Source organism: Anguilla anguilla, chromosome 13 (genome assembly GCF_013347855.1).
Source record: "Anguilla anguilla isolate fAngAng1 chromosome 13, fAngAng1.pri, whole genome shotgun sequence".
Taxonomy (NCBI): domain Eukaryota; kingdom Metazoa; phylum Chordata; class Actinopteri; order Anguilliformes; family Anguillidae; genus Anguilla; species Anguilla anguilla.
Genome location: NC_049213.1, coordinates 14,710,728 through 14,727,817, shown reverse-complemented (window position 1 = coordinate 14,727,817; position 17,090 = coordinate 14,710,728). Strand labels below are relative to the sequence as shown.

Here is a 17,090-nt window from a genome sequence, read left to right as displayed (position 1 = left end):
GATATCAATACTTTTAATGGCAGGCCTAGAATTTGCCAATTTTAATAGATGACTTTGTACTGTATGCATGAGTAACTTAGAACCTTTGTACGTTGAAAATGTTTTTGAGATCACATAACTATAATAATATTTGGTAGGAGCAGAATGCAAGATAAGGTAACTCCAATTTATCCATTTGTTGGTATTCTTGTATGAAAGCGACACCTGTGAGAAAATGTTCTTGACAACAGTCTAAAGAAAAACCAATAGCAGAATAGGTTTAATATTCAAAGGCACTTTAATCGAGTGTAATTGTCACTATATTCATTCAATAGTACACAGTACCTAAAAACATTCAATTTTGCATTTTTTTTTCTGCAGTGTAGTTTGCATTGGGGTTTTCATCTATATTTGAAATATAAAAAATAAAAAAGTACACATGGACAAAAACTGCCCCTTCACATGAAGAAACATGTCTGGCAGTAAAATGCATATTGTAAAGGCGAGTAATTAATGAACATGACTGAATACCTGCCCTATTACTGTTAAAGGGTGTTTTCTGCAAGTCAATAATAAGTCAATATCAATATTGATTTGTTATATCAAAACCAAAAAGCATACATACTCAAGCCTTTTATTGGATTCATTCCAACATACAATGTATAAGTATTGCGTTTTGCAAGTTCAGAAAGTTTGAGAAGTATCGTGTATCTTGATAGTGTTCTTTGGCCTCTGAATGAATGGTAGCCTCATATACAGTGCAGTCTGTAAGTATTTGGATAGTAATACAATTTTATGTTCTTTTGGCTGGATACTCCAGTACATTGGATTTGAAATAAAACGGTGAATATGAGGATAATGTGAGGACTGTCAGCTTTAATTTGAGGGTATTTACATCCATATATACAGCACCCCCCCCCATTTTAGGACAGTGTGGACAATTGGCTGTTCAGCTGTTTTTTGGCTAGTTGTGTCTTTGTGTCATCAGTTCTTTTCACAAGAAAGCAAAAAAAAAGGTCTAGAGTTTATTCTAGGTGTGGCATTTGCTTTTGGAGTATTTTGCTGTTGTGTCTCAACATGAGGACCAAATAAGTGTCAGTAAGTCAGTAAATCAGGTCATCACGAGCCTGGAAAATCAGAATAAATCCATCATAAATCAATCAGAGACATGGAATATACTGTATATATTGAGGTTATTATACATTCAGAGGCTGAAGAGGATGTAGCCCTAGCAGGTTGCTCTCTACTTTCCGATGATAACATTTCGGTAGCCCTTGACGTGACCGAGCTTGCTGCTGTTGAAGCCCACCACCAGCTTCCTGAGCCCAAAGCGGCTGGGGGTGAAGTACACTTTCACTTTGGCTTCCTGTCCAGGCCCCACAGGAGAGCCCAACCTGAGGATGTAGTAAATTGCACAGTCAGCACATATACAGTACACATATAGAATAACCACAGAATTAAAACGTTAACAAAGAAAGAACTAATCTTATATGTCGAACCATTCAGCGTTCTGTAAATCTCCCAATCATAATCAGATGTCTTTATGCGGTTCAAAGGTTTGAGTGAGCTCTTGTGTAATACATGACATATGCTTTGGAATTTAAAAAACTAAAAACATCTGTTCAGGGGAAAATGAAAACAGTGGTAAAACTGAGTGAATTTTATGTATTTTTGTTCTGTGAGACAAGAATCAAAACGGTAGTACACCACACAGAGAAGCAGCCCACAGTGCACACTCACATTCTATCATGTTTAAGTGCTATAATGCTACTGTCATGTTTTCAATCCTTTGGTTTATATCAGAAACACTGGCACCCTTTTGGCCTGAGGTTATGCTCTGCTTAAGAACATATGACAGATTCTATAAGCATCTGTAGATGGCTTGTCATTCAGAAATATAAACAGTGCATATTAACATGGTGCTAGGACTAAACTAAAACAAACTATAATAACAAAGACAAAAGTAAGTAAAACAGAGCGACAACTACTTGAGTTCCACACTCTGTAGCAGGACTGCTTTGACGACAATGATGATGTTGAACCTGCCCCTGTGATTTGTTCTCTACCGGAATTGATATAGCTTATTTCATTGTACGGAGACAGATATTTCAGTAGTCCAGTTACTGTATTACTTCTATAAATCATTTGCAATGAAAGCAAATTGTTCCAGGAAATATAGAAAAAGAACATTTACTAATCATTCAACCCATCTCAACTGGCTCAGTGGATCCTTTTTGTCATTATTATTTTGAACCATTATTTCTCTGCAAAATTAAAAGTAATTCATTGTAAATGGCCATCAAGTTTCCGAAGAATGTTACCAAATTGGTTGCTCCACTTAAAAAACAGGTGTGAGCAAGACCAGCCTCTTGCTTTATTTGAGACACGTCAACACCTGTTTCTGAGTAATAAAAACAACTGTAAACAACTTTTCTTAGCGGATGGATACCCCTCTGTGTATTGCTGATCGCACCGCAGACGTACATTTCAGTGATGGTTTTCCCGTCCGTGAGGTTGGCTCCCTCCACACTGAAGCAGCAGTTGTCCAGAGGGTCTGGGAGAGGGTTCTGCAGTGTGATCTCCGCAGCCAGCTTGCGGTTCACTTTGGGTTCGCCCAGGATCTGTAGGAGGAAATGTTTCCATGGTAACGGTGGTTCTATGGTTACAGCTTAACTAAAATCGTAAATCCCACTTCCTGTACAATCATTCCAAACATTATACCCCAGAACTGACATTATACCCTATTAAAATAGAAAGGAAAAAAGAAAGTTAAAGAACTAGTTTGCAATGGAAAAAGGGTATAAAGGAAATTTATACTCTTTCTGCATTCAATTTGAGCATATTTCCCTCAGCCTAGCCAATGACACAAGCTATTAATGCACCCTGTAAACGACCATGGCAGCGTACCCTTATTTTGATTTCTGGGTCATCCAATACAATGTTCCTCACTGCGAGGTACATATCCTTGCTGCTGTAATCAGTGAGAAGAGCAGTCACCCGGATCAGGTTATCATCCATGACGTTCCCTCCGTACTTGCAATAGTTCAGTCTGAGAGGAACTTGTTTTTCTGAAAACCACAGATCAGGTCCAGACCGTACGTCATGCACCATATACCACAGAGAGCCAACATAGTGTGACATTCATATTTTCATAAATAAATACATTCATATTTACGTAAATAAATAAATATACACGAATGAAGTAAACAAGGACTATACATGAATTATTGTAGTGTTCAAGCAGCATGCAGGAAGAAAACCTCAACATAAAGGAAGGTACCGCACAGCACTAGCCTCCTTTGTTAGGTACTCTTGCAATCGTGTGACTTACACTGATCCACATAGTTTCCAACAGATGCACATGCAAGCCCCTAATTTGATTTATAAAAAGCAGCCGATTAACTAGCACGGCGGTTTATGAAACATATGGTGTGGCTGGTCATCCGTATCCGCTGCCTGAAATCTTTACGACAAACGACACATAGCGCCTCCTCACGGAGGGTCACGGACCTTCGCCGGACGCCACCTGCAGGTTGAGCAGGTCCTTGTAGCCGCAGTCTTTTCCCAGGATGCCGCTGTAAGAGGCGGCCCTCGAGCAGAACATGAGCCGGCACAGCTTGGTGGCGGGCGTGTTGTTGGCGACCACGACGAACACGTCGAAGTCGCAGCCTTTCCTCATCTCCGCGGGGACGGTGATCTTGACGCGCAGGCCGGAGCCGGGGGTGGGGCCGGGGCCCTGCTGCAGGAGCTTGTTTTGATGGTTGGCTTTCTTGAAGGTTTCCCTTTCCTCACTGGAACCTGCGAATGCAGGGCTTCGTAGATTTAATAAGAATCGACTCGCTTATTTACCCACTCACTGGCTTATGATCCTCACGGTAATATGGGCACATGAGATTTGACAGTATTTGAGGATTCATTTATTCGGTTAGGGATCTGGGATTATAACTGCATTGGTGCACAGTACCTAAAAACAATGAAAAATCAAATATTTGAATGCCGGGTGCTGCAGTGTCATTGTACTCTTGGGGGGAATTACGTAACCTGAAATGCTTTGCTGAAATAGTTTCAGTAAAAACACAGTACGATAAATACAAGCAATGTACAATAAATGCTATCTGTGTAATTCTTCCTGGATGGAGATGTTTGCATAGCGGTTACAAAACCGTTATAACATAACTGTTAAAGGAATTATGTGCAGTATATATGGCATTCTTTGGGTGTTGCCCACCTTCCGGGTACTTATAGAGGTGCGTGATGTCCTCTCTCCTGTCACTCCCCACGCTCTTGGTGCTGATTTGCTGGCCCACGTAAGTGGAGCCAATGATCTTCTCCACCCTGCCGTCCTTGTGCCTCATGTAGGTGAGCACGTCGGCGTTGACCTCGGCGAAGACGAACGGGGCGTCGTACTTGAAGGTGAGCTCGCCCTCCTTGATGGCTTTCAGGGGGATGGGACCGCAGCAGTAAACGCCTGGGGGCGGGAGACAGACGAGGGTGAGCGAGGACGTGTCACTGAAACGCCTTCCTCGCTTTAAAGGGGAACGCTGGACAAAACGTAAGACGCGCAGAGGAGACCGAATTCATTGCCATCCTGATTCTCGTCTGCCTGTTCCTTTAACTGAATCTGATTCCTTATCTAGATTTTTATCTTCTTGTGAAATTCTTCTCATGAACAGTGCTATATAACAACTTGCTATATATGAATAATTCATGTATATGACAGTTATGTGTCATCCAGTAGTCAGTAAACAGGCTTGTAATCTAAAGGCTGGCATAAGTATACAGGGACACATGCTCTCTCTCTCACGCACACACACACAAACACACACTCACCTTCACTCTTCTCTTGTGGTGTTGGGTCACTTGCCTGCCAGCCATCGTAGCCAGGCTGCAGGTCCGGACGAGTCATCCAGCTCTCCACCCAGCAGTGATAGTTCCTGAAACAGATCAGCCAAGCAGGAAGTGCAGTGTCATGTCTCTTCGCCTATAGCCCTACTTCCCCTTGCCACCAAATGAAATGAGCTATATCTTCCATAGCTCATGCCACGCCCTCACCATATCATGTCCCTGGACTTCTGCACTGGCTGCCCCTTGTCATCAACGTAGCGCTCGATCACCAGGTTGCTGTTGGTGTCGTGAGCGGAGTTATAGTTGGTTATCACACGACAGGGGATCCCCAGAGCTCTGGAAACTGGTAAACACAGAGAAAGACGTTAAACGATCCCGGAGGTTGCTAAGAAGAAAATGTTGGGCGAAAAACACTGATGGCTCTTCGAGCTGAACATCCAATGACAGTGAGAGGGATGCACTATTCAATCAAATGCATTTAATTCATTTCTCTTACAACATGCTTTTAGTATCTTGGGTGGTCCCATGTTATTCACTGTTTGCTTGGGAAGCACTTTGGAAAGAGATTGGTCTCTTGTTTTGCTATTTTACCATGTCTATGCACTTGCCTGTAAGGCACGTTTCAGTTGCTGATATAAATAAAATGTTATGATAACGATTAGAAAGTTTTTATTGGTTCATAATTATTTTCTCACCGGTGCAGGCCACAGCGGCAAAGACCCAGCACTGGCCGTAGCGAACGGGTTGACAGGAAGTGCTGTCCCACCTCCGCAAGATCTCCACGCTGCCTCTCCAGGACAGGGGGCTGACCCCGTCCTCGTAATCCTCCGTCCACCTCCCGAACAGGACCCCTCTGTCGTCGTTGCAGTTCACCTGAGGGAGGCGGGGGAAAAAGCCACTCAGGTTCTGAAACACAGCAGGCGCCCGGCAGGGTGGCGGCAGGGTGGCGGCAGGGTGGCGGCAGGGTGGCGGCACGTCGCCGTGCAAGCGAGCCGCCGGCTTTTCATCCCCTTTCGTTTGCCTCCGTCCCCGGCTGCGCCGCTCAACCGCACGCCACAACGCCCACACCCCGGCTGCCCCGCTCAACCACACGCCACAACGCCCACACCCCGGCTGCCCCGCTCAACCACACGCCACAACGCCCACACCTCGGCTGCCCCGCTCAACCACACGCCACAACGCCCACACCTCGGCTGCGCCACTCAACCACACGCCGCAACGCCCACACCCCGGAAGCGCTGCGGGCAAAGTGTGCCCACTCCTCCAGTGCCTTGACCTGCAGACAGGGGACCATTTTACAGTCCGCACCCTTAACCATTTAAGGTGTAAGATCACAAATACGTAATTATGATGTTTTTAACTGAACATTCCGGCGAGAATGTCCCAATCGCTAATGGTAATTGAAAGCAAATGGAGTTCTAGAACACTGACCTAGAATTCTGATAAAAATATTCCAAAAAACCTACTATTCAAGCCATGGTAATGTCAATCAGAGGATTGGTGAATCTCTCAATGAGGACTACAGGTAGTCTGCGGGTACCTGGCTTGTCAAGGGAAACCAATAGAGCAGCACCCCGTGGAACTCTGGCAGATTTAAATCCACCCTTTCCAGGACAACGTCAATTTTACCCCCCCAAAACCGACTCCCAGCTGCGGGTTCCAGTCTGGCACAGGGCTTTTTGAGGCCAGGTAACGCATCACTGAAGACTGGGATTTTGCTGAGAGCAGTTTGCTGCCGTAGCGTGTCCACACAAGTTTACGCCTGCCACCCGCTTCGACCGGCGTCGCGGATGAACGGTGCTCGGCGTGTGGGCGTCACAGCACTGTTTCGCGGCTCTCACCATCGCACTCAGCACCCGGGACACGTATATGGGGTTCCGCCTCCCCGAGCAGTCCTCATCAGGGCTCCGCATGTACTTGGGGTTCACGTCCAGAATCCGCAGACACGCGTCCAGGATCCCGTATTCAAACTGCAGGAAGTGAATGCATGGGATTCACACGAAGAACGTTGACACATTATACAACTCTCAGAGTTTAAGGAATGATGTACTGTAGGAATGTGTTGACCGCATTACGGTCTATTTTTGTATCTACACTGGATTTCAATCTTGTTGCATCCACTGTTTTACTTTTATAAACGCCATATCACAATAAACATGACACTGTCAAATCAATTCGTATGAATTATTTGCAGTTATCGGTCTAAAGTGCTTGAAAAAGTATGTTCCACAGATACCACATAGTATATCAATGCTTAATTATTCAGTGACCTTTAAATAAAATCCCCAAAGAGACCAAAAAATATACAGTATTTTTTGCAGCATACTGCAGTTTTGTAACATGAATCTAATTAATCACAGCCTGTAACTAGGTTATTCATACCACCATGCATCTAACACAAAACGTGTTTATATCGGGTCACCCATAAAAAATACAACAAAGGCAATGTTAATATTGTGTCAACTTTTCCAAGAGAGCAACTGTGATTCTCTGAGGGCGGGGGAAATTTAACAAATAGTATTTCTGTTGCTTCTGGCACCTGTCCAAAGTTCCATGGTGTGCCCATAGGGTATTTATAACTCCCTCTGAAGATAATCCCATCTTGAGATAGCACATACTCCCTCAGCTTCTCCTCGCTGTCCATGTACACCACATCTCCTGTTGCCAAGAAACAAATTATTTTGACAAGTGATTAATGAGGTCAGGACCTCAGCAATATTATCTTCTACTGTAGCTGGCATTAAACTAAACCTCTGTTGAAAAAAGAGGTGGATTTACTCACTTGGACACCAGGGGTTGAAGAGGAGCACAAATTCTCCCAGGCTGACTGCGTGGCCCTGGTCCAGGGTGAGAGAGTAGCGGCCGATGGGGGCGTCCGGGGGGGAGCAGACGGACAGGGAGACGGTGCGTCCGTCGGGACAGGACGCGGCGGCGCTCCAGCGCGTCTCGTCTACGGAACCGCTCAGACCGAACGCCGCTCTGGTGCCCGTTCCCTCAGAGGAGCATGGCCCTTTAAGAGAGAGGAACACATGGGAACAAGGTTACCTTCCACTGGTGGATAAAAAGCACTGTAAAAAAACACTCTAACTCTAAACTCATTCAGAATACATAGATTTACATTTATTTTTGTTTTGTTGTATTTTTTTTTTGTTTTTTTTGTTTGTTTTGTGTGTATGTGTGTGTGTGTGTGTGTGTGCACACGTGTGCACAACAGGAGAGCAAAACCATGTAATGACCTGCCTTAAAAAAAATTCTCCACCCAAAAGTGTCAATGCACTAAGAAGCTTGTTTTCAAAATGAGAGTATTGCCACCTACTGTACACTACCACTACATTACTGTTTGTCATAACACAAACCAATCAAAAAAAAGCCATGTATATGCATGAAGGTTGGGTCTCTTGTCTTTAAACTTAGCTGTGTATACATGGACTGGAAATGTTTGCTTGTTGTTGTAAACATATTTTTAATTGTAATGAATGTCAGTCGCATAAGTGTGGATGAATGTCTGTTTATAGGATCCTCAATTAAAGATAGTTTACAAATTACCACTAACTGATTATAGCCAGCCATTTCATTTGTAATTGATGTGATTGATTGCATGTGAGTGAGTGCAAATTCAATCACTAATTGCATAATGAGTACACCTGAGGCAATATAAAAATTAAGTCCAGGTGTGTGTGTGTCTTGAAAAGGGAGGCTGTACAAGTGTTTTCCCCCCAACGCATTGAGTTTGTTGCTGGGTTTTTGGTCATTATGAGGGCTGTTCTTTTATTTTATTTAAAGTGAATAGTATTTTTGTAGAAAGGCTCCAGTGTGGATTTATGAGTGGTGACCAGCACTAATACATGCTGTATTTAGGTCAACAATCAATCCACTTGCCTTGCTTAAAATTTAATGTGGAACTTAAGCACAAACAGCACATGCAAGTAATCTTGTTGTTTAGCATATTTTTCCGTAATTTAAGTGGTTGCATATTTTTCTTTAAATGAGAACTTCGCAAGTTACAAATTTGCAAAATCTCCATTTCCCTACAGTTCAATAACTTGACTGTTTCCACTGAACAAGCTTTATCAAACCAGCCCTAAGCTGACACATCCACACCCTAATTTGCCAGTCTTTGTCTTGCTCTTCATGGAATTTATGGTCTGGTGAAGTATGGCTGCAGATGTAGATCACTGTGAGGATTCACAGACTGGGATGCCGTTACATTTGCTCTGGTGCATTCCCAAGGGATCTGCCCCTTTGAACTTGACATTCTGTGGTATGGATGAGGCAAGAGGAATATTTTCTTAAGCCTTTGAGGGGGTGTGTGTCTAACTGCTCAAAACCCAAAACTTTAACCTTTTTGTTCTGCATGACGACTTCACATATTTCTGTTCTGGGGGCGGCAGTGTAGTATAATCTGTAAGGAACTGGTCTTGTAACCTGAAGGTTACAAGGTCGATTCCCGGGTGCGACACTGCCATTGTACCATTGTGCAAGGTACTTAACTTGCATTGTTTCAATGTATGTCCAGCTGTATAAATGGATGCAATGTAAATGCTATGTAGAATGTTTTGTAAGTCGCTCTGGATAATAGTGTCTGCTGAATGCCTTTAATATAATGTAATGTCATGATGTCAAGAACATGTTTTCCTGTTCAGAAAGATGGCTGTCATGTGTTAACGTTTTTAGCATTTTCCTAATGGATCCCCTTTAGCATTTCTTGAAAGTGTGTTTCTTGACATTTTCCTGGAAATGCACTTTAAAACTAAACATTCCCACAGTATCTACCCAAATGAACTGTTATTTTTAAACACTGCTAAAAGATAACTGAGTGTTTAAAAAAGGAAAGGCAAACGATGATATAAATATTTTTAAATGCCTTCAGTAGTATATACACAGTAGTGTATGATACTCATTTTCTTTTTGCAGTGTATGGCCTCCATCTAATTCATTAATCTTCCATATCAGATTTAAGACTAAAGCCGGGCATCTTAAGAAATTCGACATGCCTGAAGTCATTATTTTCTTTCTCCATGGAAAATAATCTATAAGATTGTAAATGGTAAATGGTAATGGCTTTGTAGCACTAATCCTTTGATAACAATTTAGTAATCAGTAATTAGTCTCCAAATCTTATGCAAAAACTACCAAAAAATCTAGTCATGCAATCAAATTATATTATTGTAAATACAGCATAATGCTGTGCCCATCATTTCATAAAAAATGTAGTATTTGGTTATTTAAAAATCTGATTTAAGGCTTGAGCGGTCACAGTGAAACTCGCAGGAAGGATACCTGTCTCAGCGATGAGAGTGAAAGCGTTGGCTCGCGGCTCAAAGGTGCCAGAGCGGAGGTGTAGGCTGATGGTGAACGGCTGCCCTCTGCGGACGATCAGGCGGTCCACCCCGTTTAGTTCAGTGCGGTGGTCTGTGTTGTTAAACTCGCACTCCAGATCCCATCTGCCAATGTCCAAAGCTGACGAAAGGGTGGAATGAACATACACACTCACAAACAGACATATAATATGACATGCGTAAATAACAGTACCTGTATGACGTAACGATGACTGTTTAATTGCTTGATTATGAATTTTAAGCTTCCAAACACGGAACAAAACCTATATGCGTTAAACTGACGTTTTTACTCAGAACATTTTGAAATCTTACACAGATGGATCTGCCCTGGGGGTGTGTTTCACAAAGCAGGATTAATGAGTTCGCTGAATAACTGCACTTATTAAAACCCAGAACAGCTCATTTTTCTTCAGTCCATGTTCCACATTTGGGAGGGTTCCGGATTTGACTAAATCCAGCTAAATCCTAATCCTGCTTTGTGAAACAGGGCCCTGGTCTGGATTTTAGTCATGGTTCGAGACAGGCTGTAGTTTGCATCACTGCAAGATTCAGTTTATTTCTGGTTTGTTTTGTTAGGGGTAGCCAACCAGTTTTTGAAGGATATCTGATAATCAGATTTTTATGACTACGACATTCAGTCAACATGTGCCAATAACTTATCTCGACTTGCAATGAAGTGTGATTGTTTTTTCTTTCACAGTTATTGAGTTTGGCCATGACTAAAGTTTACTTGCCAAACTGTATAAACAAATAAAACAGAACTTGCATTATTCATGATTCAAATCACATTAATTAATTAATAATGAATTAATTTGCATTTAATCATGAGTCAACGCTCAGGGAAAATGGCAGGTGAGCCCAGGCCAAAGTCTTGTCAACTCAGCGTGTAAAACAAAGCGAAGGTATTTAGTTGGTGTTTCAGTATTCAAGTTGACCGATACAGAAGCTTCATATACACCACCACCAGTGACAAAGCCAGGACTTTTTTCTCATTTTATTTTTTTAAATCCATTTACTTCTGGGTGGGGTTGCAATTTGTTTGAACACCACCTACCCATAGATTCCCTCCCCCTCTTCACCTTTTAGACATTAATGTTTTACACATTATGCTATCTCACAAATGGACAAAACTGTGCTTCCTTCTCTTAAATCACTTCTTTCCTTATCTTCTTCTTCCCCCCCTTTTCACAGAATTTTCTCTCTTATATTCACTGCAGCATTCAAACAGGCACCCATCCACACCTCTTATGAAACGTAGTTTTTTGTGGTTCAAATCTACCCCCTTTCTCCATAAAACTTTTCAGCGCGTGGCAATTTTTTCTCTTAAAGATCACACTCCTGGACCCTAAGCCATTTGTTTCAGTACGAGACACAACATGTAACCAATGTTCTCTGGTTCTCTGGCCTTATTTTTTATTTTTTTTTTTATTTTCTTTAAACATAAAACTTAATCTCTGCAAATGCTTGCAAACTTAACTAAATTCCACAAACTTGTGTAAAGCATGGACTTGTTTGTATATTCAACCCAGTTTTGATGTATCCAACTTTATCTTAATATCAGCACAACCAGTATAGCCACCGTGGCAATCTGTCAACCCACTGAAAAGTGGAATGTAGGCTGAAATGGAATACAAATGATTTTAACACATCTACTGTCAAACAAAGCTTGAGTTTTTCCAGAATTGCATGTAGAAACCCTGCATGTGTACAGATTGAGATTTTAAAAGTGCAGAACATTTACAACAGTTTGAACACACAAGGGAACCGTGCTTGGTTTTGCAGGGTGAGCAGTAGACATACCAAAACCTTAGCTTATCATAAAATCACTACTGCTGAAAACATCTTGCCAAACCTTATTTGACATGAAGAATGATGCAAGATATGGCTCAGCACACATGAAGACACATGAAGGAAATGCTGACCACTGGAGAACAGGTCATCCCAAACCCCAAGAAGAGAACCGGCAACAAGTTGGGGATTATCAGGATAGTAGGGATCAGGATAGTAGCATTTCTGCTATATGGTCACAGCGATTATTATAGGAACAGTGGCTTTAACTTGGTTTCATTTTACAGTTTGCTATAACACTGAGGCCAGTTTCACATTGGGTTTGTGTTAATTCCTTCTGAGCAGTGATGCTGGCAATTCTGTATGCACATTCTTGGTACTTCTGCGATATTTAATAAACAGTATTAATTATTCAATTATATGACAATATAATAGGAACCCTTTATTTAGCATTAAGCAATAAGGTATATATGCATGTATGACTTGCAAAAGCCATTGACAAAATAACTTCTTGTGGTCATTTGATGGTAAAATGGAAGCGCATGCAAATGGAGTGACGATGAATATGTAGATACAATGTAATATGCAGTGACCCTCACAACAATGATTTATGAAATAATGCTTTAATACTGAGAATACAGCCAAGCACCTTGCCTGGGTTAGTTTCTGCAGAGAGCCACCCAAGGTGCCATTTGAACCCACATATTTCCTTCCATTAGCAGGACAGGGTTGAATTGGCTGCATTCTGTCACTCCCTTGTGAGGGGCGAAAATACATTTCCTCCCCAGGACCTGGCTTGAGTCACAACATCCCACCCTCTGGTTCTATGTTTTTGTTTCTTATTTTGGAAGGAGAACTTTCAATTTCCTCACGACAGGTTGGGTTGCTCCATGGGATTTCAAAAAGGGAAAACACTCCCTTCCTGACAGAAATGGAGCTTTTCCAAAGCTTTTTCATCATTAAGCATCTTGAAATCAGTTCACACCATATGTCTTTACAGAAACATGGTGGCTTCCTAAAGTGCGTAACCCTTGCTGGTAAACGCACATATATGAGGGTCATTAACAGTACAAAGCATTATGCTGAAAGTTCTGAAATGTTTATGGAGTTCAAAGTAATGGCAAGCCTGATGGAGCTTGACCTCTGGTCAGGGGAATGTAGCATGTTGGCAGTTATTTTGAGCCTGTCAATCTGCACAAACAGTTGTTAGTGTGCTGCAGGGATATTCTTCTGAAACCATAAAAAGTTAATGACAAGTAAAAAGTTCAGACAGAAAACGATTGGCATAAATCCAAATTCTCTCACAAAGAAGGCTGTTGCTTGAAGCATTCTCTTAGCCCATGCCAAAGAATAATACATCTGTCTCTCCGTCTGCCTAGCTGCCCACTAGTAAAAATAAAAATCCATTTGGAGAAAATAAGACGTGTAGTTTAATAAAGGTCAGGCAACCGGGCTTGTAACCGGACATTGACAGTTAAAATCTCAGGTGAGGAGCTGCCGTTGTATTCCTGAAATAGGTGCTTCACTTGAACAGCTTTAGTATTCAGCAGTGTAAACACACGATATGTAAAAATGTAAATGGTAGATGCTGTCCCGAGTAAGGGCCTTTGCTAAGCAAATAAACAATAAATATAATGTTGATATTATGTAAAATAATAAATAAGCTTCAGTCAGTCTCACTGTAATATGTGGTCCACACATTGGAGTGAACATTCAAATCACTGTTACTACAAAATGGGTGGGACGTGACTCCTGTTCTCCTGCCTCTATGTCACGGCCTCCGGTCTTCTCCCTACTGTGGTTTATGTTTACCGTGGCAGCGCTACACAACTGCCCCGGTGTGCGCCCACCTTGCGGGCCACGCCCTCGCCGTGCCAACCGAGCCGGCCTGTCCTTGGTGTGGCTCGGAGGCTGCGGTGCCCGCAGTCAGCCCAAAGCAGACACACGACCGTCAGTCTCTCTTTAAAATTCTGCTTAGTTTACACAGTGTGTTTTACTAAGGAAGGCCTACCCATGTTACCATTTACACGGGCACGCTGCCAAACCACCAGGACATGCTCAGTTGCTGCTGCCTGTGCTTAAACAGATAAGAAAGGCTAAAAAAATGTCAGGCAATTGTCCTCCTTCCTTCCTTTCATTTTGTTTTCTTAAACGCTACAAATATGCAATGCTGTACATTAACTTTGTATTGAGGGCAAGTGGTTCACGTACTTACGACATCCACTGTGAATTCACTGTCCATGAATACTCCCTTTTCTGTTGGTAATGTGTACATATGTCTCTACCACACCTTAAACTGACGTTATATTGCACAAAATAACACACAAGTCTCCACAAGTTTCCTAGAAGACTCAGTGAAGGCCACAGGACTTCTCACCAGCTAACTGACTCTTACTGATTGCCATTAGAACTCTTAAGAGGCCCTTTATGTAGAAATATGCTATATAAGACACAGTCAGTATACCACTGCAAAGACTGGTACTGCTCAATGTTAGTTCTACAGAGCCAAGCAAGTTGTTAGGTCTCAGTTCATATATGCCAGTGAATTAATAAAGAACCTTTCGCACATTACTATAACGTTGTATGGTGGCAATTTAAACCAAACAGCTGTTTGATATCAGATACTTGCTGTTTGAAACTGAATGCAGAATTACTCAACATTCTTAAAGGCAGACATAAACAAATTTTTTATAGAAACCAGTGAAAGTGGCAAGCAATATCTGTTTTATTGATGTTTACATTGATCTTCCCTAAATTATCTAGTGGTTATGTATTTAGTGGCATGCAAGTATTACAGATGTTTGTGGATGTATTGTAACATGGATTACAGTTCCTGTACAAAAGCTTGTAATGGAGACGTCACACTCAAAAGCCATATTATTTCCTTTGGCCATAGCCAGATCGGGAGATGTGATGGAGCTGAAGGTCTCAAATCACTGCAAAGGCGAACCGCTTTTCCAATTAAGATGCACAACAGCTGTTGATCTGTGTCCTGCGGTCGCGGTCGCTCACTGCACAGGCAGCTTTCAACAGTGTTCATCACACAGAAACGAGTTACAGCAACATTTCTTTTCGGGATTAGGATGGTCTTTGCCTTATTTAAGAAAAGTTAAGATTTTTCTGCTGTGACATTCCGACATTCGCGCACAAATTTTTCCCACGGCATTCCGCTCGCAGACATTGTCACTGACTGATTGTAGTTACAGCTGGTGGTTTTTTGCGGCTATTAAAAGCCTAGCCCTGTCTCCCCTCCTAAAACAACTTTCTGTAGGCATACACTCAAGGGCAACACTGTTTCAAAGCATGGACAGAATGCCCTGCCTTTTTGTATAAGCCTCCAATTAATTTATAATGGCGCAAATATATTTATTTTTTATTAAACTTAATCTTGGTTAGGCTAGGCCGCTAAATTGGAGAGATAATAAAGATAGACATCAAATTGCTCTCCTCATGCAAACAGGGCATAAAAACCTTGTGTCTGTGTTTTACTTGGAGCAATGCAGATCGACAGTTCTGTTGTTTTGATTGGCTGGACACAAAGTCACACAATTCTTTCCCAAATAACTTTGTTCCCCACCTCCCTCCATCTTTTATTCCCTATTTGGAATCACTGAACATTACTAGAGTTACCACTGTGTTTACCCTTAATCAGGCCTGGGGCCAGATGCTATTTTCAACACTACAGACTACACAGTGCTACAGGAATGTTGTACCATGAATGGGTGTCTCAGATTGCAGGATGGGCTTATCACACACTTATGAAAGCTGCTGGTCTGAAGCATTGCAGGGGGCAGTAAGGTAATGGCAAACCCAGGAACCCTGACCAACCGAAACCCACTGTGCCCTCTGCAAGACAAACAAATGCATCTGAGCTGTTGTACCCTAATTACAACCAATTAGGAGCTGAGTCAGTAAAGCCATTTTCATGCAGTTTTATTATTTATTAATTCATTCATTTGTTTTTATTTTTTATTTTTATATTTTAATGCTTTTTAAAAAAATATTAAACTCAGTAATCAATATTACACTGATATAATATGGGCTCCTGCACGAGCTATACTGCAACCAAGTTAATTTGTATGACGCATGTTCATTTGTATTTTCTACATTATAGACTATTAAGAATTTTAAGTAAGGCAAATACAAAAATCTAAATCGCTATGAAATTACTTTCAAGTGTTCTTTAAAAGTGCATGCATTTATTTTACATGTTAATAAACATGGTGATAAAAGTCTGCAATAAACTTCCACATAAATATCTAATTTTAACATCTGTGTTGATAATGCTACACTGCTATTTAACTTCCAAAAAAGCAGCGTCAAAATAATTTAAAAGTGCAGGCTACTCTCCAACTGGATAATCACATTAAGCTCCAAAAAAAAAAACCTTATGCCAGGTCATCTGAGACAAAGTCACTGTAGCTTCCAGCACTTTGTTGACGAACTTCTTCGGCACAAGAGTCGTTAACTTCCAGAGTATTTACATTTCGCAGATTCGAATTATGTTTGAGAATTTTTTTTTTAAAGTTTCACAACCATAACGATTGAGAGGATTACGCTGTTCAGCAAAATATTTTATAATATGTTTTTAGCGCATCGTGTATTTTCTGGGGCGGTATAAATAATACAGTTATTCTGCCGTCCTATTTATGACATCGAAATTCTTTATATCTTACCTTGAGCCATTTAGGATGAGATGTTGATGCCAGCCTTCTGTGCAACGTACGCTTCGTCTTCACTTGCTTTCAGCCTCTTTGCTGTGGATGGGGATGAGCTGAAGTGCGGCTCTTATACCAGAGTGGGCAATAAGGCGTCACCGGAATTCTTCTGGCTTTTTGGGTGGCGAGTGTGCAACCCTACTATTAATAACTGGGTGTTTATTTTTCGTAATAAGTGAGAGTCATTTCTTCAGAAATATGGAAATTCTACGAGCGTAAGCACCACTATTGCGAAAACCTTTCTGTGAAAAAACAGTAACGACTTTACAAAAATTAATTCTAATTTAATAAAACAATCAAACAATTATATATATACATAATTTCTTAAACCGACGATATCTAAATTTGTAAGGAAATTGTTGAATAGCATCCTTTCACGCAAAGAGCATACCTGCAGCACAGCATAATTTAAATAGGAAAC

General features: G+C 41.5%; 1 protein-coding gene across 1 annotated transcript; it reads right to left on the bottom strand.

Annotated features, from left to right (window-relative positions):
- Positions 1-254: 254 nt before the first annotated feature.
- Positions 255-16,774, bottom strand: tgm2b (transglutaminase 2b). The gene is made up of 13 exons (XM_035389207.1): positions 16,628-16,774; positions 10,105-10,284; positions 7,607-7,834; positions 7,364-7,482; positions 6,666-6,794; positions 5,520-5,697; positions 5,032-5,167; positions 4,810-4,913; positions 4,208-4,447; positions 3,490-3,777; positions 2,887-3,047; positions 2,464-2,600; positions 255-1,373 (listed from the first exon to the last, which is right to left on the bottom strand). Exons 1-13 carry the CDS (start codon positions 16,635-16,637, stop codon positions 1,223-1,225), a joined length of 2,061 nt encoding a protein of 686 aa, XP_035245098.1. The 5' UTR covers positions 16,638-16,774; the 3' UTR covers positions 255-1,222.
- Positions 16,775-17,090: the final 316 nt, after the last annotated feature.

Bases quoted from the DNA above. Each gene is read 5' to 3' on its own strand.
- tgm2b (XM_035389207.1), bottom strand. The intron at 7,835-10,104 runs GTATCCTTCCTG...TCTCTCTTAAAG, and splicing joins CACTCTCATCGCTGAGACAG to GGCCATGCTCCTCTGAGGGA. The intron at 3,048-3,489 runs GTCCGTGACCCT...TGTGGTTTTCAG, and splicing joins GCAGGTGGCGTCCGGCGAAG to AAAAACAAGTTCCTCTCAGA.